This window comes from Lichenostomus cassidix, chromosome 3 (assembly GCF_008360975.1).
Source record: "Lichenostomus cassidix isolate B80296 chromosome 3, HeHo_3.0, whole genome shotgun sequence".
In the NCBI taxonomy this organism is placed as follows: Eukaryota; Metazoa; Chordata; class Aves; order Passeriformes; family Meliphagidae; genus Lichenostomus; species Lichenostomus cassidix.
In genome coordinates this window covers 60,258,689-60,281,883 of record NC_139483.1, presented here as the reverse complement: position 1 = coordinate 60,281,883, position 23,195 = coordinate 60,258,689, and the positions used below count along the sequence as shown (strand labels likewise).

At 41.2% G+C, this 23,195-nt stretch overlaps 1 protein-coding gene across 9 annotated transcripts in view; it reads left to right on the top strand.

Annotated features, from left to right (window-relative positions):
* TRMT11 (tRNA methyltransferase 11) overlaps positions 1-23,195 on the top strand; it is a 131,680-nt gene that overhangs the window by 17,252 nt on the left and 91,233 nt on the right. For 3 of the 9 annotated variants that reach the window (XR_014850912.1, XM_085056026.1, XM_085056028.1), the window contains exon 12: positions 1,125-1,245. Coding sequence is in view for 8 of the 9 variants with exons in the window: in XM_085056026.1 (XP_084912152.1) it covers positions 1,125-1,245 (121 nt within the window). In the remaining variant the exon portion in view is untranslated. Of the gene's footprint in view, positions 1-1,124; positions 1,246-1,435; positions 1,493-1,518; positions 1,613-5,277; positions 7,196-9,315; positions 11,515-23,195 lie in introns of those variants that run through there. The other 6 variants (XM_085056022.1, XM_085056024.1, XM_085056021.1 and 3 more) reach the window with 6 other exon arrangements.

Below are 23,195 nucleotides of genomic sequence, written 5' to 3'. Positions count from 1 at the left end.
ACCTTTTGCTTTAATTCAGAAAATCCTCCTTTTTACAGGAGAAATGTAAATCCATTTACATTCATGGATTTAAATTCAAGTCATAGGTGTTTAGTTTGCATTTTACTGTCTAACTTCTGTTGACCTCCAAACATTAGAGAATCATAAGAGCACGCATTTTGTACAAAATCATAGTCCCTAATAATACCAGAACCCATTTTCTGTGTTATGTTTTAGTAACTATTACATGAAAGCTTATTTAAAAATCTAAGAATAAATGACTGATCTGTGTTTCAGTATATAGGAAGGATATCTCATATTTATCATACTAGCTTGGTCAATACTTCTTGTTGCTGTAGTCCCATGCAAAGCTCTTGAATCTTTAGATTTCTCTTTCAGCATTTTGAGAAATAGAAGGATTGAAAGCAGTCTAAGAAAGCACTTTCCATATAGAAAATAGTATGCTTATGGAGGGGGCATTTAAAACACTGTAACTCTTGCTTCTATAGATAGTAGCAATGTTGGCTTATAATTAACTCCTATCTGATATTAAATGATAGTGGGTTTGGTTTTTTGGGTTTTTTTTGGCATTAGAGAGGGTAATTATAATGAGATAAATTTGTAACACCAAATTTTGAAGTTCAGGAATGTCACTGTCTAATAGGAGCTGGCTTAATAAGATTTGAAATTGAAGTGTAATGATCTCCTTCTAGGGGGACAGAGTAAAGTCTCTTATTCCTGCAACTTCATATATGTTGACTGTGAAATAATCACAGCTTTTTAAAATCACAGCTCTGACTGGATAAATTATTATTCCTGGTTGGATGAGGTATTTTCTACTTGAAATTATACAGGCAGGCCCGTGTGTGTGTATACCTTAACATCATTTAAGTACATGTAGAAAATGGGGGAGAGTGTCTTTACTGTGAGGTTTAACTTATTCTAGACAATGCATGTCACAAGATGTTTGGAATATATGATGTCAGAACTCTGGAGCACCAATATCTGAATTTATTTAACCAGGTTAAAGGGCATATCAACTTTCTGCTGGGAGCCTTTTTGTGAAGAGTCTGTAAGAATTTTGTTTCAGATGCAAGTCTTCCACTTCATGAGCCTACAGCACTATGAATGTTTATTTCTTCCAGATATACAGAAGAGATCATTCCGCGCCATCCGTGCCTGAAACTTATTAGCAACTGTGAGCAGATGCTTTCCAGCCACACATCAAGGCGTCTCATAACCATGGAAAAGGTGAAAGAATTCAAGGTAAGCTTGAATTCTGGATTATATTGTGTAAAATAGTAGTTGTTGCTTTCGTGACAAGTTCGTGCTATTCAGCATTTGATCCTTGTTTCTGTCACACTTTGGTTTTTATGATCAGAGTTAGAGCTTTTGTAAAATTGAGTAGTGATTTAAGAGACTGTTCTGGTTTTGGTTTTTTCCTTTTTATTCTCAGTTTTTGGTAAACTCTTTGTCCCAAAAAAGCCCCTTGATAGTGTGAAAAAGATCTTTGAACTTACTTGTGAATCCCATCCCCAGAGGCTTCGCCTTAATGCCCAAATTTCCATTGATTTCAAAGTGTATCTTGATGCCCAAGTAAATACTAAATGTCTTTGTGGGTCTTGCAGTACAGGTAAACTTTATTTAATTCTGTTACTTCATCTTTAGAGTGGTACATTTTAGCTTTTGAAATAATATTGAAGCTTTGACAAGAACAGCAAAGCATACTGGCTCTTTTTTCTGTATGTTTGTTTTGTGCCACACTCAGTGCCTCTCTTGAGGCATTGGGACCAGGGAATATTGCATTCACGTCTCCTTTCCATTCTTGGTACTTCTCTCACTTAATACTTAAATGTTAAAAGAGATGCTAAACAAATGTGAGGCAAATTCTTAATGAAAATGCACTCAGCGAGCAAGTGTTTTTAGTACACTCCTTGTCAGCTGGAAGAGCTATTTCAGATGGCAGGAGATACAGTCAGACTGCTGTGTCTGTGTGGTGTTTGCACTAATGACACAGCAGGGTTTCAGTGCTGCGTTCGTAATGATCATGATGACTGCAGTTTTCAAGCAACACCTGAACTTTTATAAACAGACTGTGTGGAGTTCAGCTTTGGAGCTGCCAACTTCCCCAGTAGCAGACCAGGAGGGTAGATGATGAAAGCTCTTGACATGTGCATCTCAGGGTGTTCAGGGAGGTTTTTGACAGCAGTTTTATTGCTACCAGTGCTGTAGGGTAACATATTGTAATTTAAAAAATATATCCACGCTTCTGCAAATAGACTTTTGTCATTAGTTGTTCTCCTTTTGTGCATCACCTGTTCTTCAGTACATGTTTGACAGGTTCATGTCTGGAAATGCTTAGCTCTGAGCACCTGAGACTAGTTGGCAGGCTTGCTGCTTAGATAAGACTGTGCAAGTGTTTACATTGAGGATTCCAGATGTCTATTAGATAATTTCGAGATACCAGAACCCATGTATGGTTTCTGATGATGCAAAACTTGTCTGGGGCACAAAGTGCATGTTGAGTTCTTAGCTAGCACTGCTTGGTTTAGGTCCTTGATTTGGACCTAAGATTTCCCCAACCCAGTGTCCCTTACCTGGACCATGTTTTTTCCTGTCTTAATATCCTGAGCAGCTTTTGAATTGGATAATTCTGACTTGCCAGATATTATAATAAAATTCAGTAGTTAGAGTTTTATCTGCTTTTCTTTTTCTTAAGTGGAAGACTGAATTTTTATGGATATGCCAAACATTTAGATTTCCAGACAGTTCCTGTCTGCTTTACTAAACTGGTTTGTAACAGGCCCTCAATTGCCTTTTAATTCAGCTTAGTGCAGCACTTGCAAGTGGCTGAGAAATGTTACAAGTCTTGTTCCTGTCATTATGCAGTTCTTTGGTTTCCCCAGTGATTGCCACCAATAAGGAATTGCAGATTTCACAGCAAATTTTGATTTCACTATTAACACCTTATTTAAACTCTTAAATGTAGGTTAGTTCAGTCAGTTACTGAAATTAGTGGTGCAATTTGATTGAAATTGCTTGTAATAAAAAGGAGACCAAAGTGAAGGTAAAAAGGGAGTATGTCTAGGTGAAGTATTGATATCTCATAAGAAATCATAAGCATGAAGATCATATGTTGAATTAAAAACCTCACAAAAGTGGTATATAAATTACTGTCTTGTAAGCACCCAGTCTGTTCTTTTTAAGTTTACAATGAAATAGTGCCAGCTGGAAAAGGTTTCTTCCTGAACTCGGTGATATGAATAGGTTTTACCAGCATGTGCACAATATGAGTAGAGAAGTTGCTTGGTTTTTAACATTTGAGGTTGGTTTTTTTTTAATTACCATTTCAGACAACTTTTGCCACTGTTCCTCCCAGCACAGCATTCACCCCAAAATGCACACTCCCCTCCTGCTTCTCTCACAGCACATTGCACACTGTGCTCCCAAAACACTGAATGAACGGGACAGGGGCAACTTCAGCCCCAGCCCAGTGCCCTGTGTTCCTCCCTTCTTTTAAGGCATTCCACTTTTTTAATGTCAAGAGGGATGCCTAGAAATTATGTAGTAAGGTGAAACAGAAAACTTGACTGAAGGACAAACTATGATTGCCCAGGAAGGGACTGTGAAGCATCAGGCGCACAAACCCACCCTGCTGAAGGGGTCAAGCATTTCCATGTCACATGGTCACTCCAGGGTTGTTACTGGTGTTGAATTTTTCCTACTGAATTTAGCAGCGTCTGTTCCTGGATATATGACCCTGCTGTCCCTGATTTGGTAACTGCTCCATTTTGTTTATAGCTGTATAACATTAGTACAAGTGGTTTCTATAGCTACTGTCTAGCACCAGATGTAGAGTGGTAGGAAGGAGTGATAAGGCTACGAAGATTTTTTTAAACAAAAACTAAATGTGGGTAATTGCCTTGAAGCTGAACTGGGCCATGCTAGATGAATAAAAATCTTTAGAATGTCACTTAATATTTGCCAAAATTTAAAGAAAACCAACATTTTCTTGTTATCATTCAGCATGCCTTTCTCTTCCACCTCTTCATTATTTATTGGAGACCTCTACCACCTATTTGAGTGCTGTCTTTAGAACAAATAACAAATTGTTTAATTAAGATTTTTTTTTGACAAGTTATTTTCTCTGTAGAGTTAAATGAAGCCTATCCCAGGTGTTCAGATTGTACCCATTCAGCTCCCTGATACAAAATGCTGTAAGTTAGAGTTTGTTTGGAAATCCTTTGTCTCTGAAATCCAAGACTTTCAGTTACTTTGATCTGTTCTCATGCTGTCCATACAACTGTTTTGACTAGCAGATCTCAACAGTGAGTTGTATCTCCAGGTAGTTCAGGATTTTTTATTTTCATTTCCTTTTTTTTTTTAAGGAGGAATTTAAATTCTGTTGGTGTTTGTTTTTAAGCAGTGACCATCTTTATTAGACAGTCATGCCTGTGAAGGGGAGAGGTAGGGAATGGAACCTCTTAAACTGGAATTATTGTGATGCGGGCCAGGAGCTTCCTTTGTAATCTCTCCTAAGAAATTCCATGCCTGACTGCAGATTTCCTCTCATTTAGTGAGCAGTGTTTGCAGAAGTTTTGATGAGGCCTGGATTTTTGAGATGAGATTCTGTTGTGTAGTGGTGCACCAAAGCCTGTTTCCAACTGGTGCATGCAGATGTCCTTGTTAACACCTGTGTTTTACTTGAAGTTTGTTCTGCACAGCACATCCTCTCTTTGCCCTAACCAGCTTGGAGGCAGAGGAGAGGGTAGTTTCTTCCTTCATCCCTTCCCCCCGAATCAGCATTTTGTTTCCTAGAATGGAATCAAGATGAATGTTGCACACATGCGTGACTTCTTAGAGGTTGTGGGAATTAAGTTTTGTTAAAATATCTTTGACCCATATATCATTATCCTTCAGGGTCAGATATCCCGTCCATTTCTCAAAATAAGTGAATTATGTAGCATTCTTGTTAAAACACATCCCAATGACATAAAAATACACGTTTATGTCATAGAAGGATTTCTGATCTGCACATTCTCAAGAAAAAGTATTCTCTTCCTCAGAGTGGTCTGGATAAGTGGGTACAGGCTGTCAGTCTTAAGTACTTTTTGCTTCCTGCCTGTCTGTAGTAATTTTGTAATTTTAGGTTTTTTTGACAAACATGTTAAAAGTCTGTTGTTTATCAGCCTGAGAATAGTCATGGAGATGGCAGTCTCCCACAGGTGACCAAAAGGCAATAGATAGTACTTTGCCTGCACTGGGTTTCTGGAGTCATTTTCTTTTGCTGTTTTCCAGCAGTGCAGTATTTAAATAGAGCAGCTGCTACTGGTGAACATGTGTTATGTAATAGATATGCTCATGGCACTGAACATTTAGCAGGTTAATTTAAGCTGGTGTCCCATTCCTGGTATCTGCTGGGATAAGCAGGTGAGAGCTACTTCACAGTAATATGCCGTTGTGTCCAGAAGAGGGCCCTTCTACATGCACACAAGTGTCTTGCTTTGTTGGAAAATCTTTTCTTTCACTCACCTTTAGAATGCTCATTAGGATATCTGAAACTAGGAGAGGTGTTGATCTTGCTAGGTGAAAATGTGGAAAGGCTACAAAATAGCTGAAGGGAGACATTGTCCACTAGGATTCTGTTCATCCTTGCACTGTAATACTTTTGTAATATGTAAATATGGAGCAAAATCTACTTCTGTGTTCTTATTAATGCTGAAGCATTCCACAGTAACTTTATTTTCAAATATGAACAAATAATTGAAAACTTTTTGAAGTACTGAACCAATATCTATGTTACTGCATTGGTTAAAAAATATTGAGAGGAAACACATGGTGGAATAGAGGCTTATTGTTGTGTACTTGTTTTTATTTTCTCCTCGTGCCGTTCAGTTCTGTGTGAGGCTGCTTGTCACTGTTCCTTCCTGCTATTGAGCATAATAATAAACTGACATCACCCAGAAGCGTAAAACTGTTTTTAGAAGTTGCCATCAGTTTTCTTTAACACTCAGATTAAAGTTTGATGTAATGTTTATCTTACAGCATTGCTAATGTTAGCTGACAAGTATCTTAATTGTATAGAGCCACAGTACACGATGAACTAAACCTTTGTATATATAGTGGGCCAATTTTCTAAACTGTGTTCTTGGCTGGTGTCAAAAAGGTATTATGTGTAGGGATTTACTGTGTCAACTTTAACTTTCAGAAATATATGAATGCAGCACACACACAAAAAAAATCTCTGAATGTGCTTCAGTAACTGTAGGAACTCATTTTAGCCATTTGTTGTTCCTCTTCTACCTACCTTCCACAGGCCTCTGACTGACTGAATTCTCCAGATGGTATTTTTTCCTGGAAAGTAACCTCTGTATTTTCCTTTATAGAAGTCTGTGTGGCATGGTAACTGTGCTCATTTATTGATGTAAGGGTGGGATTCTGGTGATGTCAGCTGAGATGTTGTCAGTGACTTAAGTGTGTGCCATTGTACTGTAAAACAAAAACCTAAGTACTTTATCCTTGCTGAAACTTAATGGTTTGAAAAAGTCTGGAGGTGAACCAGTGGCAATACATGCTGAACATACTGCCCTCAAGTCTAATGTTTGCCTTTTGATGCCATGCAGGATCAAGATGAGAACTCTTACTTGTTGGATGGTCAGTATATGCCGTACAGGGGACACAATTCTTTCCGTGAGAAGTATTTCAGTGGTGTGACAAAGAGGATTGCCAAAGAAGAAAAAGACAGTCAGAAGTAAAAGATTATATAAACAGATTAAAAAATGAGAAAAGAATGAAGAGCATGTTTCTTTGTAAGGACATCTGGATATGAACATTCATTTGGATGCTTCAGAAAAATAAATACTGCTTTTAATTTTAAAATAAGATGAAACCCACAACCCAGGTTGAGAGCAGTTCTTTTTAATTAGCTTTGTTTATAGCAGATTTTATTGTACAAGTTTTTTGAGTCTTATTTAATTTATATTTGTACTTTCAAGTATTAATGATGATTGACTAAAACCATTATTATTGTTCTTTCACCATTAACGTTTACAAAAAAGTAGTAGTATTATCTGGTTTCTTAAACTGTGAACATCTGGCTGTTTTTAAAACACGTGGTGGTGATCAAGGATTGCTGATTAAGAAGATCATTTTCATTTGTTTTGGATTTTTTGTAAATGGTGTACAATAAACCAAGGTTGGTGTAAGTTTTTTTCAATTGTTGCATGCAGTAATTGCTCATATGAATTCCACTTACCCTGGCTGAGGTTACAAGTGTTTCAAACAAACAACAAACACAAACAAACAACTGGGCTTATGCACACTCCAGCAAAAGAAAAGCCTCTGTGACCTGACAAACTCTGGAGAGCCTATTAAACCCTGTGAAGCCTGTCCACATCTGAAGCTCATCTGTACCTTGGATTTGCTTTTGCATTCCTAAACCTTGACTCTTGGTCCAGCCAACTGTCTGCAATTTTTGGTTCAGAAATTGATAGTTAAACCAGTAACAACAACAGCATAAAATCGGTAATGGTTCCCTAATGGTATTAAGCCTAATCAGATCTTTGAAACTGAAGCTGTATTTGTTGAAGGGCAGACTTTGCTGAATCCACACCACGTCCATCATGAAAATACCTCATTTGAAAACCACTAAACCCATTAATTCAGGATGTTAATGGCTCTTCTCATTTTGGTGGTCAAATATGATCACATACTCTTCAGCAGGGCCCTTGGTGAATGCATCTATGCTCCAGCCAGAAGAACCCTGCTTCTCAGTTTGCTGCAGGTCGCTGACTGTGGTCATGTTAGAATCTTTGTAGATCATAATTTTTAAGTGCCTCTCCAAGGAAGCCACAGGTCATTGTGCGTATCTGATCCAGTTCATTAACTGATTTTGCTCTTCTGTGTATTGTGGTCCTCAGCTGCAGCAGGAGAGCTTACAAATGCAATGACAACTTAGTATGCCCTTCTGGATCTAATCTGTGGTGTGTTAAAAAGCTCTCAAATAGTGATTTATTTTCTGTGTTTCCATTATAAATCACTTTGTTTTGACACTTAATGTCAGCCGTATAATAGTTGTTCTGGACTCAAGCTGGAGCAAGATCAAAGCTCAGAAAATTTTTCAAAAGCAGAATTTGAATTGATCACTTTCAAGTATTATATCAAAACGTACTGCTTCTGAAAACCTGTCTTCATGTCAGCATTACAATTTAGCATTCAGCTTTTATTACTTAACAAATTAAATTTAATTTCCATTCTTCTTAGGCAAGGAATTTTTCTAGATGTATTTATTATGCACTTACAACTCCATTTTTGTGAAAGGTGCCTTACACATGATCTAAGTGGTTATACAGGAGGTAAGGTAGTGGCAAATCTGGCTCTGTCTATGCAAAGAAAATGGTTTTGTTTATTTCTCCTCTGCCTGGTCCAACTTCTAGTCCCTTCAGCAGTGGTGGTGTGGCCTCTGTTTAGCAGTCCATACATACCAGTTCTGTCATTACTGAAGGATACCATTTTGAACAGAAACTCTCAGTGTATTTGGGGTACTGCATCAACACTGGCTAATGAGAAATCATTTAGAATTGAAATCAGAGGCTCAAGCTCTGCTGATCCCCAGCTTTAAAGTTTTGGAAATATTCCTCATCTTTAAATTTCTCCTTGCTTAGTGTGCACTCTCCAGAGCAGAGGTGTTTATAGATCCCGAGCTGTGACACAGTCCTGGCGCTCTCCCTAGCGCAGCGCTGCCGGGCGGCTGAGTTATCCTTTCGGCGGGATTTGGCCATCGATGGCCGCGGCTTCTGGCACCTTCCTTCACTCTGGTTCCATTTAGTCTTTCCATGAGGTTCCAGTTTCCTGTCCCTGGCGGGGAGCGGCAGTTCGTGAGCCCGCGCTGAACTCATGCCGTTGTCATTCTCTCCTTTGGGGTGGTTTGTGCCATTTTCCAGTTTTTAAAAATGAGTGTTATTTTTGGAGTGCTTTGTTGTGCTGCAGCAAATTGGATGGAGGGAGGAGCTGAAAACGGCTGCAAGGTCGTATGGACAGAAGCTGTCTCTTGCTGTAGAGACCAATTTGTTGAGCCAACAAAGGGAAAGAGCCCCCTCTTTTTACAGGATCCCTTTACCTGCTGGTGCTGTTCCTGGCTGCAAGCCTCCCACACATCTGTGGGAAGAGAAGGCAAAAAAGTAGTGGAAATAGATTTTCTGTGCATTCACTCTGTGCCCTACCTGCCATCTCTCTCTAATACTTTTTAAAATTAGTGGCCAATTTGACCAAGTTAACAGAAGGTCAAGGTTTGATGATGTCTTACAGATAACAGAGCTACACCTTTTGCTGAAATAGGCAGCAGGATTGAAGAAGAAGACAATCTCTTCCAATGAAAAGGCTGTAATACAAGTTCAACTCTCACTAAACATCAGGGAACCCACATGGAAACAAGACCAGGACAAAAGTTCTCACCAATTTTTTTTTGTGTCTGCTGCTACAACCAATGCTGGCTCTGCTATTTCTTGATCTTCTCATTAAAACAAAGAGACACAGGTAAAAGCACACAAAAAGCTTTTTCAGTAGGAGCACAAGGGTCTTGGTTGAACTTCCCACTTCTACTCAAGCTATGAGGCAAACTCAAAGAAACTCAGGCTCAGTAGTTTCTTCTGGTCACTGGTTGGGGGAGTGAGGCAGATGTGTCAGCTTGGTGGACTTCTCAAGGAGAGTGCAGCTCTCCCTGTAATCCATCCTAAGAAAATGGTGTCTCTCAATGGGAAGACATCGAACTCTGGGTCTCTTCCAGTAGAGAGGCAATGTCCCCCCACTGTACATGAGCTCTCCAATAGCAGCTCTTGAAGGTTGGTTTTGGTGGACCCTTTATTCCTCTCAGCCTGTTCTGGAGGGCTGGAAGGCTGTGGTGGAAGTCCTTAACAGTGCAGTGTCTGCTCTTTTTCCATTAGACAAGCACTCAGTGTTGTGAATTAAGAAGGTCACAGGTATTCATACACATCAGAGCTGGCAGAGGGCAGTCAAATTTTTGTGAGTTCTTAGTCACCTGTCCAGAATTACTGAAAAAATGGTGCTAAGATAAAACATGGGCCTTCAGGCTGTTTCGATGTTGGTTAAATGTAGAAATATTATGGTGAGGAAACAGGTTAAGAATTCTGAATCCTTGCTTTCCTTCTATCTCTGCTTTTTAAGATTTCATCTTAATGGTTATTTCAACTGTCCCCAGGACAATTCCACAGCTTCAAGGCCACCAGCCAGAGAAGGGTATCACAGAGATGGTGACCCTATGACTTTGCACTGTCCTCTGATTTCACAGTTCTTCCAGAGACAAAAATGTCCAGTTAGAGCAGGCAAGAAGGATGGGATGATACAGTGGTTGCAGGTTTTCCTGTTGGAGAAGAAGGAGCTCTGGGGCTAGCTGGCAGGAGGTTCAGCTGCTGGCTCAGCTCCCATCACCACCATGTTTCTCTTTTCTGACTCTCCACCCCTTCATAGAAGCTGGGAAGAAAAATTAATGTGTTCTTTCTCTGCTGTTTAGTTTGGTTTGCAGTTTAAACTGAGGTCCAGAGTTGAACAAGGCTGTCTTTTCAGTCTGGAAACGTCTTCCTAAAAAAGAGTTGTGGGTATCCAGGAGAATGAGGAGACCAGTATCCCTCTCTGCCTTTCTATTTTGTTTGATATTTGCAAAAAAACCCCAAAAAAACCAAACCAACAAACCCTGTGTTTCTTTAACCTTATTCTCTCCCATAATTGATTTTGGTGATCACATAATTTAAAAAGGCAAAATATATATTGCCTGCCCCCATGCTACCCTTATTAATATATTTCTCTGATATTCTCTTACTGGCTCAGTGGGCTGTGAAAATCTGTTTCTGTATGCTCACAGCTGTGTTCATTATAGTTCTCTGTCCTGGATGCTGTTCCTTTGTACACCGTACATTTGTACTGCCTCTCACCAGTTCCAGCTTTCCCAAGGCTCTGGGTGGGGAGGACACAATTCCAACGAGAAGAGAGCTCTCTGTTAGCTAAAGCACCTCATCAGACCCAAGGTCCTGGAGAATGGACATTCTGTCTGGCTGCACTGAGGGTACTGAACCTCGAGACAGGTTTGCCAAGTAAGATCTTACTTTAATTCTTGTAGGCAGCACAAAGTGAGGTGGGCAGCTGAAAGGTAAAATCTATTGGTAGGAGGGAGATCTCAGTGTCTTTTCTGCCAGTCTTGGGGTGTTGGCTGACTGTGCACTCAGGGAGGTGCCCAGGAGGTGCTTCAGAGGCTGCTGAAAACCCACAGCAGACCAAGGCACAGGAGGTTTCCACTGTGAGTGTCAGGTTTGACAAGGAGTACTTTGAGTAGCACTGGGTGGGATCAGAATATTTTGCTTCATTTAAAACTCCCCAAAAGTTAATAATTTTTTAAATTCAGTTTTTAGGTGCTGGAAAGAGATAATTTTGTACAATGATATGTTAATGATCATCTGAGATTCTAATCCACATTTTTGTTGCTTTACATAAAAGTGGTGAAAATTAAAAAATGTAAACATGTCACTGTGTCAGCATAGTGCCACTGTGGTAATTATTTCCAAAAGGAATTTTTTTTTCCAATGACAGTGCCACTTGATGTATAAAATTCTATTTTAAAATTTGTTCTTCATGGATCCATTCTAATAAATATTTCATTAATAAAGTGCAAAATAACAGGTCATGTTATTGTATGTGATTGGATAAGTAGTTAATTCTAATCAAATACGTAACTCTTAACTAAACAGTCTCATCTCCCTATGGAGATACCATTGGCAAAATAGTCATAGTTGATCGCAGTACTTCCTTCTTTGGAGTCTGTCCTAGAAGATGGGATGTCTCTGACTGATGTTTAGGGATGGATGTTCAGTGCCATGGCTGGACAGCCCAGACTGTCTTTACTTTATCCTGAGACCAATATGAAAGGTTTCCACTAAACACTGAGAATTATGCTGTGTATTTTGGAGGAAAAACTAATTCTTGTTCTATCTTCTATTGATGTAGCACTAGGGGAAATGCAAGTGGGTAATTGCAGTACAGAATAAATTTAGTTATGAAAGGTCTTAACAACTAATAGCCAAGGTTCCTTAAATACTATGGTTTTTGGCTAGACATGAAACACAGCTATGTGGAGAAAATCCTGTGAGTAGTTGGATATATTACAGCATCAGAGAATATGCTGAGTTGAAAGGGACCCATCAGGATCATCAAGTGCAACTCCTGGCCCTGCACAGAACATCCCAAGAAATCACACCCTGTGCCCAAGATATTTTCCAAAGGCTTGTTGAACTCTGTCAGGCTTGGTGCTGTGATAACTTCCCTGGGGAGCCTGTTCCAGTGCCCAGCCACCCTCTGGGTGAAGAACCTTTTCCTGATATCTGACCTAAACCTCCCCCACCTCAGCTTCATGCCATTTCCTCCAGACCTGTCACTGATCACCAGAGAGAAGAGATCAGTTCCTGCCCCTCTGCTTCCCCTCAAGAAGAAGTTGAAGACCAAAATGAGGTCTCCCCTCAGTCGTCTCCAGGCTGAACTGACCCAAGTGCCCTCAGCCACTCCTCATATGGCTTCTCTTCCAGACTCTTCACCTTCCTCATGGCCCTCCTTTGGACACTCTAATAGTTTGATGTCTTTGTTATATTGTGGTGCCCAAAACTGCACACAATATTCAAGGTGAGGCTGTCCCAGTGCAAAGTAGAGCAGGACAATCCCCTCCCTTGCTCAGCTGGCCATGCTGTGCCTGATGCCCTTCAGGACACAGTTGACCCTCCTGGCAGCCAGGGCATTGCTGACTCATGTTCAACTTGCCATCAGCCAGGACGCCCAGATCCCTTTCTGCAGCACTGCTTTTCAGGATCTCATTCCGCAGTCTGACTCCCTAGTCTAGCTCCTTACATTTTACATACAGGCAGTCTCCACTGAGTTGTTTGGGGTCCTCTTCTTTGTGTGAATGTACGTGATGGGTGGAATGATGCCTCTGTGGTCAGAGTCCTGCCTTAATTAATCAGGTTTGTGTTGAGGCAGTTTGCTTAAAGCTCCAAGATCTGAGACCAGGAGTCTGGGCAGGTGCAATCATGAGCAGCACTGTAGGACATAGCCTCTTGGCCTGGAGAGAGCCATATGTCTCATTAATAAACAGACCCATAGCAATTTAGGACAATTTTGGGAAGTTCCTACTCTCTCTTCAAAATGCCTATGTGGCAGAGAGTACTTGTATGCCTTTGCTCAAGCCTCATTCCTTAACACAACAGTCCCTGGATAAATGAAATTACATGAGGAAAGGAGCTGGTTTGCTTAAGCGGTAAATATTTGTCAAAGTTGGCATTTGCAAAATGTTATGTTTTAGCCTCCACAGCTTGGAACAGGAGCTGTCACAGCAGTGTGTGTGCACCTCTGCTCCTGTCCTTGCTGAGGAGCTGTTCCCAGGCAGTGTGAAGGTGCTGGTGCTCACTGGGTGAACACACAGCAGTGCCCAGGCACCACCTGTGCTTGTGCTGCCTCCCCGTTCTGGTATTCCCACTGACAAGCTGCAGGCTGAACTCGTTAAACTACTGCTGTTTGCTACAGGGGATGACCTGCCAAAAATCTGCACAGCTCTGTGCCACTGGGGCCAGGGGAGCAGGCCCTCCCTGCTCACCCCCAGCCGCCCTGCCTCTCCACGAAGCAAAGAAATTAATTCTATAATCATAGAATGGCATTTTTAGCCTTATGTAAAAATGTCAAAGAAGACAAAGATAAGGATTATTTCTTAATTAAATACGGATTTTACTTTGCTTTTTGTTTTTACTCTAAAAGCAAACCAAAACAACTTTGTGCCAAGAGCTGTTATATCCCAACTCCTTCCTATTTTTTTAATTGTATTTTTATATGCCTGGCAGAATTAATGATGAAAATCTTTCCAGCTGTGACTTTGCCAGAATCCCTTTCTGTAGCTCCTACTAATTTGGATTAAAACTGGATGGATGAAAGCCTCAAACAGCAAATCCTGGCAGTAGATTTGCTGAGGCCCCACAGCATATACTTCTCCAACTGTTCTTATCTTCAGAGCGAAAAAAAAAAGCAAACATAATTTTGTAATGACACAGTTGTTAGCATTCTCCCTGCCTTTTACCTCCCTGGGCTGGGACACAAGGTCCCACCACCCCAGTAGCTTGCTGGGGCTCCCCTTTGCAGGACAGACCCCAGCTTTTGTAGGATGAGGTTTTAATTGAACAGTGGTGGGGTTTTTAAATACTATCTTGTACTAGTTACACTATGTGTTAACAGCCAGCCTGGATTTTAGAGAATTGCCACCCTGGGATGTAGCAGTTCAGAATGGAAACGGTGGGTGTGCAAGCCTGGCATTGCAAGGACGTGATGCCACTAAGCTTCCTGAGTCCTGGCTGCTGGGTGTTCACCTCACTTGCTTAATTCTAGCAGTGTTGGCGCCGTGTTGTCTTACTGTCCAGGCCTCCTGGAGCCAGCAGCTGCAAGCTTTCCTACTGCCACAGACAATTAAATTAATTTCTTTAAATTGGACAAATCGATCTCTGGCAAGTGGCCCATGTTCCTGCTCCTCTTCTCTCTCGCCAGGAGAGTCTTCTGGAAACTTGTGAGCTTACTAAGTCCTTGCTCAGTGTGTTCCTCTCTTCAAGGCCATGCTGAGGCAGAGAAAAGGCAGTGCTCTGAACATGGGCAGTGCTGTGGGATGCTGACAGCCTCTTCCCATGGCCTTGCCAGAGGCTGCCCTCTTCACCAGCACAGCCCCTCCAGGTGTGAGGCTGCAGCTCACAAAGGCATCTGAAAGCTACTTGTGAACACCTTCTCTTAGATCCCAGTGCTTCCCGGAGGGGATGGCAGGAGCTCCTTGCTGCAGATGCTCTAAGCACCTTGCTGGCCTGCCTGGAGCACTTCCTGCATGGAGAAGAAACATGGAGACTACCACTTCTATTTGTGGCAGAGTCTGTTAACCATTAGGAACAACAGCAACTTTCCCCAACTTGCAATTTCTGGAGAGTCTGAAGGTTGTGAAGGAGGTAGCCACTTCTAAAGCATTATGGGAGGTAGTGTAGGCACAGCAGCATCTCCTGTCTCCAGGCTGTGTTTGCTGGCATGGAAAGACATGCAGCCCCTCTGTTCCTCTGTGGAAGACCTACTCTTTCCACTCATTTCCAGGCACCAAGGGCTTTGTTTTTGTGGGGTGTGCTCCATGTCCCCATTAGCTGCTGTTTTGATCCATCACTGTTCAGCAAGTATAAGCTTGAGAGGTTGTCTCCAGCTGCTCTGAGCTTTTCTTTCCTTCTCAGGATGCCTTGAATTAGGGATGAGTGTAGTCCCAAGGCAACATCTAATCTTTCATGTCAGTGCCATATATGTCAGTGCCGTATCTCAAGCAGTTGCCTCAGTCTCCTAGTCAGTGGAGTAAATTCAGAGCACTTGTCCATCTGCTCTTCTAGAGCTCTTGGATGTGCACAACTCAGACTTGCTCATTTAGGGGCTATCCTAGTTGGTAATGTCTGTTTTTTTACTGAATTTCTTTGTTTACAGTGAGGCCAGTTAATTCACCTTCATTTCATACATGCCTATAAGCTCCTGCTTCTGTTAGGCTGGATAAGAATATTTATGAAATAGTTTTACCCTCTTCATTTTCATCTACTTTGTCCATCCAAAAATGAACCAATTTGGTTTTGATATATAAGGAAAAACAATGATTCAAGAAACAATCTGGAGAGCTAACATCCAAAGATCAATCTCTCTTGCTCTCTTGGCAGTCACAGAGAGTGACTGTGTTATTTCCTTTTGTCCTTTTGTCCATCTTATCAGGTTTCTGGTTCATGATTTCTATGAGCTGCTGCCTACTTCTCATCTTCTTTGTGGGTTATGTAAATATTTGTGCAGCTAATTTTATTTCCCCTTTCACTAGATTGTTACTTTATATGTACGATGCTGTGGGGAGCTGATGGGTGAGATACGAATCCTGCTTGGGAGTACTGGATTACACTGCATGAAAGGTTCTGCAGATGAGTTATTGCTCTGCAGCAAGTCCTCAGCCTGCGGTTTCACAAGCATGGACGCTAATGTGACAGTGCAGTGCTGTTGAAAGGAGTGGGGTTTGTGCCTTTTCCCTGTTCCCTGGACCTGGCTTTTTTCACCCTCTGCTCAGCAGTTACCCATTCCTATGCTGACCATGATTCTTACTGGAGCATTTCTTGTGCCAGTTCAGCATACTAAACCAGCATAAAAGCAGTTATTTTGCTGAAACAGATTGCCCCAAGATAATGCATTTTCTTCTTCAGAGATAAGCTCTTGGATCAGCTCATAGTTGTCATGATCTCTGTCATATCACTGCTAGACCTCAGGCTGACTGTGGAGGCTGTGCAGCTCCTTGCTGATTTGCCCAAGAACCTCCTGGCAGAAGGAAAGCAGCTGCTGGTCTTTTGTGTCACAGAGACCATCACTTCATGACCAACATGAGCTGATCCAACAGCTTACCTCAGAAAAAGGAAATTCAGACCATGCCTTTGAGGAAAAGGAAGACAAACTAAAGTGAGAGGGCTTACCTTTGAGGGTTTTTTATTCACTTGAGACTTAAAGCTTTGTAACATTTTTCCCCTAAATGAAGGGCTATGTTGTGGCTGCTGAAAGTTTTCTTTCCTTCCTGTGATCCCAGGGCAAGGTGTGCCAAAGTTAACACAGAGGAACCATGAGGATCAGTAGCGGAGCTGCAAATGGTCCATGGGATTTACCAGCTTGGAGGGGCATAAAGAGATTTGCAGCCCTGCAACTTTTGCAGCCTCTCTTCAGATTCTGGAGGATTTTAAGGTGTAGAGAAGCCCAAACACAGTATGTGTCACAGAACAAAAGTTTCCTCTTTTTGTGTGGGATTGTGGATATTTATTTATTCAGTGCTCTCTTTTTTAATACCTCATAATTACTATTTGTCTTTTCCTTTTAAAAATTCTCTCTCCAAGCTGAGCTGGCTTATAATAGTTTCCAAAACTGTGAAAGTGTCCCTTTTGGAACACGACATGTTTCTGCTTTGGTCTGTGGCCTATTTGGGTTTGCTTCTCAGTGGCTACTGATTTTTACTGAGAAATCAGTCCTTTCCTCCCAGTCTGTGTATCCTGTGATTCCTTTCATTTGGATACTGCCATGCATTAACCCAGCCATTTCAGAGAGCATGCCTGGATAGCTGGTGTGAAGGTGTGCTGGGCTGTTGTTTTTTTCTCTCTGTGGTTTGGTGAGACAATCCTTGTCTGCTTGGGTAAAGTCTAAGTAGCAGGACATAACCCAGACTCGGTGTGAGATCACTGACTAGTTAATCCACCCTGCATAACGTGGGGGTGCAGCAGTGTTGTGTAGCAGGTTAAGTCAGTTACCCAGCAAACAGCAGCATGTTTTGGGAGGTGTTTGAACTGAGGTGCCATGTGGGGATATTTGTACCTCATATGCTGAGATGATGAAGTAGTACAAGAGTGACAGAGCAGCAGATGTGGCTGCAGTGGGTACCCAGAGTTATATCCTGCCTGAAGCAGGAAGGTGGTTTCTGTGTGTGAAATGCAAGAACACGTTCTTCCCCAAGGCTGGGAACATCTTCCTGTGTGGAACATCTGCCTTCAGGAAGGCAGGGTTAAAACTCTTTTTGCTGTGGCCTCTCTTTCTTCAAATTATATGGGAACCCAGAAGTCATTATTCTGCAACATTTCCCAATGCAGAGCTTACAAAGTTACTTTATGTATTTATGTACACCATAAGTTCCGGGGCCCTCAAGATAAGAAAGAAAAACATTGATTTGTTCAAGAAGGTCTAGAGGAGGCCACAAAGATGATCAGAGGACTGGAGCACCTTCCCTGTGATGCCAAGCTGAGAGTTGAGGTTTTTCAGCCTGGAGAAGAGAAGGCTCCAGAGAGACCTTCTGGCAGCCTTCCAGTACCTAAAGGGGACCTACAGTTAAGATCAAGAGGGATGCTTTATCAGGGAGTGTAGTGATAGGACAAGGGTTTTAAACTGAAAGAGGGTAGGTTTAGATTCGATATTAGGGAGAAATTCCCTGAGGTTGATGAGGCACTGGAACAGCTTTCCCAGAGAAGCTGTGGATGCCCTATCCCTGGAAGTGTTCAAGGCCACATTGGATGTGTCTCTGAGCTACCTGGTCTAGTGGAAGGTGTCCCTGCCTGTGCCAGGGAGGTGGAATGAGATGATCTTTAAGGTTCCTTCCATCACAAACCATTCCATGTTTCTATGGTTCTATGATTTGAATGCCTAGCATTCTTGAATTCATTTGTCCTCAGAAGATCCTTACGAAATAGACATTATTTCCACTTGGAAATGCGACTTGCCCAAGGCCATACATGATGTCATAGTGGAGCAGGAAAATGAGTATCTCCCAAGTCTCAGGCTAGCTCCCAAACACCTCACCAGCTTTTGTTCTAGGGCTGATCACAACCAGCTCACAGTGCTGTACATCCACTGGATTTTTTTCTGTGCTAGTAGATCAGGGAAGCAAAATGTTCTGGATCTATAAATATCAACCTGGATTTATCTGTGAAACTAGTAATTTTGTAGGGTTCTGTTGTGGCATTTAATATTTTAGTGCTTGTAGGCACTATTTACATTGATTTGCTTTCTAACTGCAAAGAACCAATGATCCATAGGAGTGTACTAAAACTACATGATGGAAAGAGTGCTGTTTAAAATTACTGGGGAAAATCATGGTGAAATATAAAGTCCACAATATATTGCATATTCTCTTGAACAAAACTTCTTGGAACTATGAGAAACAATGCAAGTGAATTTGTCAATTACTGTTAAATTTTTCTAGACAATTTGTATTCTTCAAGTAAAACTTCAAAGGTTGTAATCTGCACAAATTCACTCTGACTTCTCAGTTGCAAGAAAGGTACTCTTTATTTTATGCTAAACTACAGCAAACAGATCAAGACCTAGGAAACTGAGAAAATCAATCCCTTATTGTAGTGGTTATCTTCAAAGCTTGTCTGAAAGATTTCTTCCACAAAAGCCCCATCTGTGTGAGAATTTCCAAAGTAAAAAGTGAATGTTTGTGATTGCTAACGTCACGAAAGACTCATTTATCTATGGAGCATTGCTAGTCTGTGAGCACTGATGGTGCTGGGACTACAACACACTCATATAAATTTTCATTAAAATTCTAATTGGTGCTTTTCCTCCTCATCTAAAGCAAGTGTCTGCCTTATTTAACTCAGCATTGGGCTGAGATACTCAGTGTGAGAGACACAAGAATAACATTCAATGTTTAAGAAAGCTTTCTGCTATTAATGGCAGATCTTCAAGGGAGTCATATGAGAGCAGAGATGTCATTAAAACTTACTATTCTTCCATGTCACCTTCAGGCACATTTTGCCAGATCTGAAATCTAGAGCAGTGTTGACACTATTCTCTCACTCCAGAGAGAATAGACCATTCAATCCTCCTCCGTCACTCAGCAGAGCTGTGACAAGGTGAAGAGAAAAACATCACAACATTTCAGAGAGTCTGTCTTAGCCTTCTTCACAGGATGCAACACATCAGCGCAAAGACAGAGGACGGGGTGGTGAGGTACTTCCAGCACATGACTAGAAGATTATTTTCAAAGTTTTATGTTTGTTCTTCTAGAAATGAATTCCCATTTTATGATGATGGATATTTTCAGTCTTAAAGAAACTAGACTATCAGATTACGGTCTACCAGATATGGACAGCTGATCGTGTTGGCTGTTCCAGCAGCCTGTGATTTTATGTCTGTGCTTAACTCTACCTTTTTAGCCTTTACTGCTATAGATGGATACTGGACTTCTGTTCCTAAATGAAGTTAGAATAATAGACTCTAGAGATGGAAAAATACCTAATTGTCCATTTTCCTATAGCTGCCAAACAGACTTTATTAAAAAAGCACAGGCAAATATCTTCCATCGCAATATTTTACCATGAAATATTACACCTCGTTTATAGTCTGAGTGGAGAAAAGGAGATTTAACAGCTCCTTGGCTTGAGCTTTTGCCAGTCTGTAATCTAGGTACCCAGGAGTCTTCTGGTACCAGTCGCCTTTTGCTTTGCAGATTTGGAGCACCTGGAAAGTCGGATAGGGCAGTTAGTAAAGTGTCCAACTAATCTGCTGTGCTAATACAAAAGTTCTGAAAAAGGAGATAAAGAACATTTGGGAATCGCAAACATGAAGCACCCAGTCCCACAAGTTGCTTTATTTATAACAAAGCACAAGGGCTGTAACTTTGCAGGAGTCCCTGCCATAGCTGTAGGATGCATTTGCAGCTACAATGGCTCAGTGTGCTTCACTTGGACTCACAGATGCTCCAAGTGGGACAGAGGGGTTGCCTTTCCTCAAAATGATCCCTATCTGCTGGCTGTCCTATTGGACACATAACTGCACTGTAGTTTCTGGGTTTCCTCAGAACTGATCTCAATATGTAATTCTATAAACCAGGAGTTTCAGCACTCAAAGGCGTGCCTATTTGTGTGTTTGTTTTTGTAAATCTGGGCTCTAAAGTACCTCATTTAGGTTATTGAACCTGTAATGGAAAAAATGCCCTGCAGACACTGCAATGGTTTAATTGGTGTTCAATTGCTTGTACTCTTTCAGACTTTAAAAGAAAAATATCAAAGAATGAACTATAAAGCCAGATGTATATCTCCAGAGACTTAAATTGTCCAGTTTCCAGTGACATACTTTAATTCTCCTCCCACTTAGTAATTTTACATTGGCGCAAGTTCTTTGGATAAGAAAGGGCAACTGACCCCTCCAAAATTACTCTTCTTACATTGAGCTGGAAACGATGAGATCTCACGAACTATGTAATCTCATTAATTATAAGTGTATCTGCATTAATGTCTTGGAGGTGAGCCAGAGGAAGACTTCAGTCTGTGCAGTTTTGCACATGCTTAGGTGCTTAGCCTAATGATTTAAAAATTATTATAGGTAAGGAATTACTGATGACCAAGCTTTTCCACTCCTTTCCCCATTCCTTCTCCTCTCCTTTCCCCACATTGTTACTTAGATTTCAGTTAGTTCAGGTGCTCTGTGTTACATACATGTCTGCCTGAAAGAAAATACCAAACCCACAACAAAACCCAGCCCAAAAAACCCTCACACTGAAGTCTGTGTTTTTGTTCTGAATGTCTTTGTTTCACAGTCCTTGTGAGAAGGGGGTCCTGCTGCAGCTGGCTTTGAGGCGATGCACCAGCAGCCAGTGTTGGGTCTCCTCTGAGCAGCTGCCCAGACAGGCAGTCAGAGGGGAAGGGGATCTGTGTCTGTATACTTCAGGCCTCCAGAGACTCCCATTCCCCCAAAGTCCCCTTCTCCCCGCTGCAGTGGGAAGTCAGCTCTTTATTTTGTGCTGTCGATACCTCTTCTGGCAAAGCAGCACATTGTGCCTTGAGGCACAGGGCTTGGAAGGACCAAAGTGTGCCATGTCCTTGTCTCTAAATGTCTCTACTTGTCTCTACTTCGTGCCAGTAAAACCACTCACCCCTTGGCAGGTGGCAGAGCAGCTCTCATGAGCTGGCCACTGGTGACCTGGGCTCTCCTGGTGATTGCAGTTCTGAGAACACACTGTGGTTATCCAGTCAAGTGAATGGTTAGGATCTCTACTAAAAATGTGCAACACAGCAGTAAGGTGGGGTAGGGATTTAAACCCAAAGGAAATAGTCTGTTTGTATGAATTGGAAGGGAGTTTGAAATGTCAAGGTCTCATCTTGTTCTGGTTGCTTTGTGGGTTCACCTTCCTCTTTCATATTCATTACTTATGACAGAATGAAGTTTATTGAGACCTTTCATTCTCCTGACTCCTGCTCCAGAAGCAGGAACTCAGGATGAGGTAGGATCTATGCCAGCCTCAGTTTCTTTTCTATTCTCCAACTGTTGTCATCTGGTTATTAACTGCCTTGAAATACATACAATAAGATATATATTGGAGAAACAAAGTACCGTTTCTACTAAAATGATCAACTTATATATATTTATTATGGAAACCATGATCTTGCCTGTTATCATTGGTTTAGAACATGACTAATTGTTTGGACAGACCAGCAGTTTAGTTGAATGGCTGGCTAAATATTGTAAGTTGTTTAAAAGAGTGAAGTAGTTGATTCTGATGATAAAATATGCTCAAATATTATTACAGTTGTGTGTTTGCATGAAAATTGAGGGGAAAGGTTCTGGATTTTTTTTTTCTCTTTTTGGCTGAGTTCTTGGTTTTCTTGGCCAAGGAAATTGTTCCATGTCAATCTGATTTGCAAAGAAATTGTTCAACAGAGACCTGTAACAGCTTATTTGAACTGTTGGGGTACTTCTGAGATCAGGGACGTTTTGTTAGAGACAGAGGACAGAAATTGCTTTTATTCAAGGGTCTAACTAATGGAATGAACCTAAACTTGTTATTAATTCTACTTGAAAGAGAAAAAATTGGGAAACAACAAAATAGAAGGTCATTCATATACATTCAGCTCCATTTCTATTGCAACAAGGATCTTGGGAGAGGTTGATCTGTCTCTTTTAAGGTTGTATTTTTCCCTTCTTAATCTAACTTTGAAAATCATATGGCAGAGAACAGGGGGACTTGTAATGTCTGAATATTTTGAATAAGGGTAGTATTTCTCAACCTTTCTTTAATGAAGAATGACATACTCTATAAAATCTATGAATTGTTCTGTATCCCTCTCTTTGTTGGATAAAAGGGTCAGTAATAAGTAAGAAAGTCTTTGGGAAATGAGTTAATCACCTTGCAAAATCCTAGCTTAATCTTGTAAACAAACAATTTGATTATATGTGTCAATAATAAAAATGTCTTTATGCCTGCCATTAGGTCCTGCCAACCCATAAAAACTGGTGGCTCAGTGACTGGCTCCCACTGTTTTCTCCAGCTGGTGGTGGCACTTCTCAGCAAACCCCCTTGGAAGCTGTGGGCTTGCTTGAAACAAGGTGTAATCATTTAACCATCCACCTCCTGGTGTTGTAGAAACCCTAATGCTCTGTGGACCTCCCGAGATGAAAGGGAGTGGAACTCTGGCCCCTCACTTTTCTTGCTCTTCTCACCTTTATGAAGTTTCTGCTTTTGAGCTTCATCTAAACAAAGTGGGGAATGCATTAGAGTTGCCTCTTCTCCAGGAACTGGGAAGCAAGTCCATTGTTTCCCAGAGAAAGAGAGGAGAACAGTTCCAGAGCAAGAGAACAGTCTGCTTTCCTGTATTTTGCCTGGG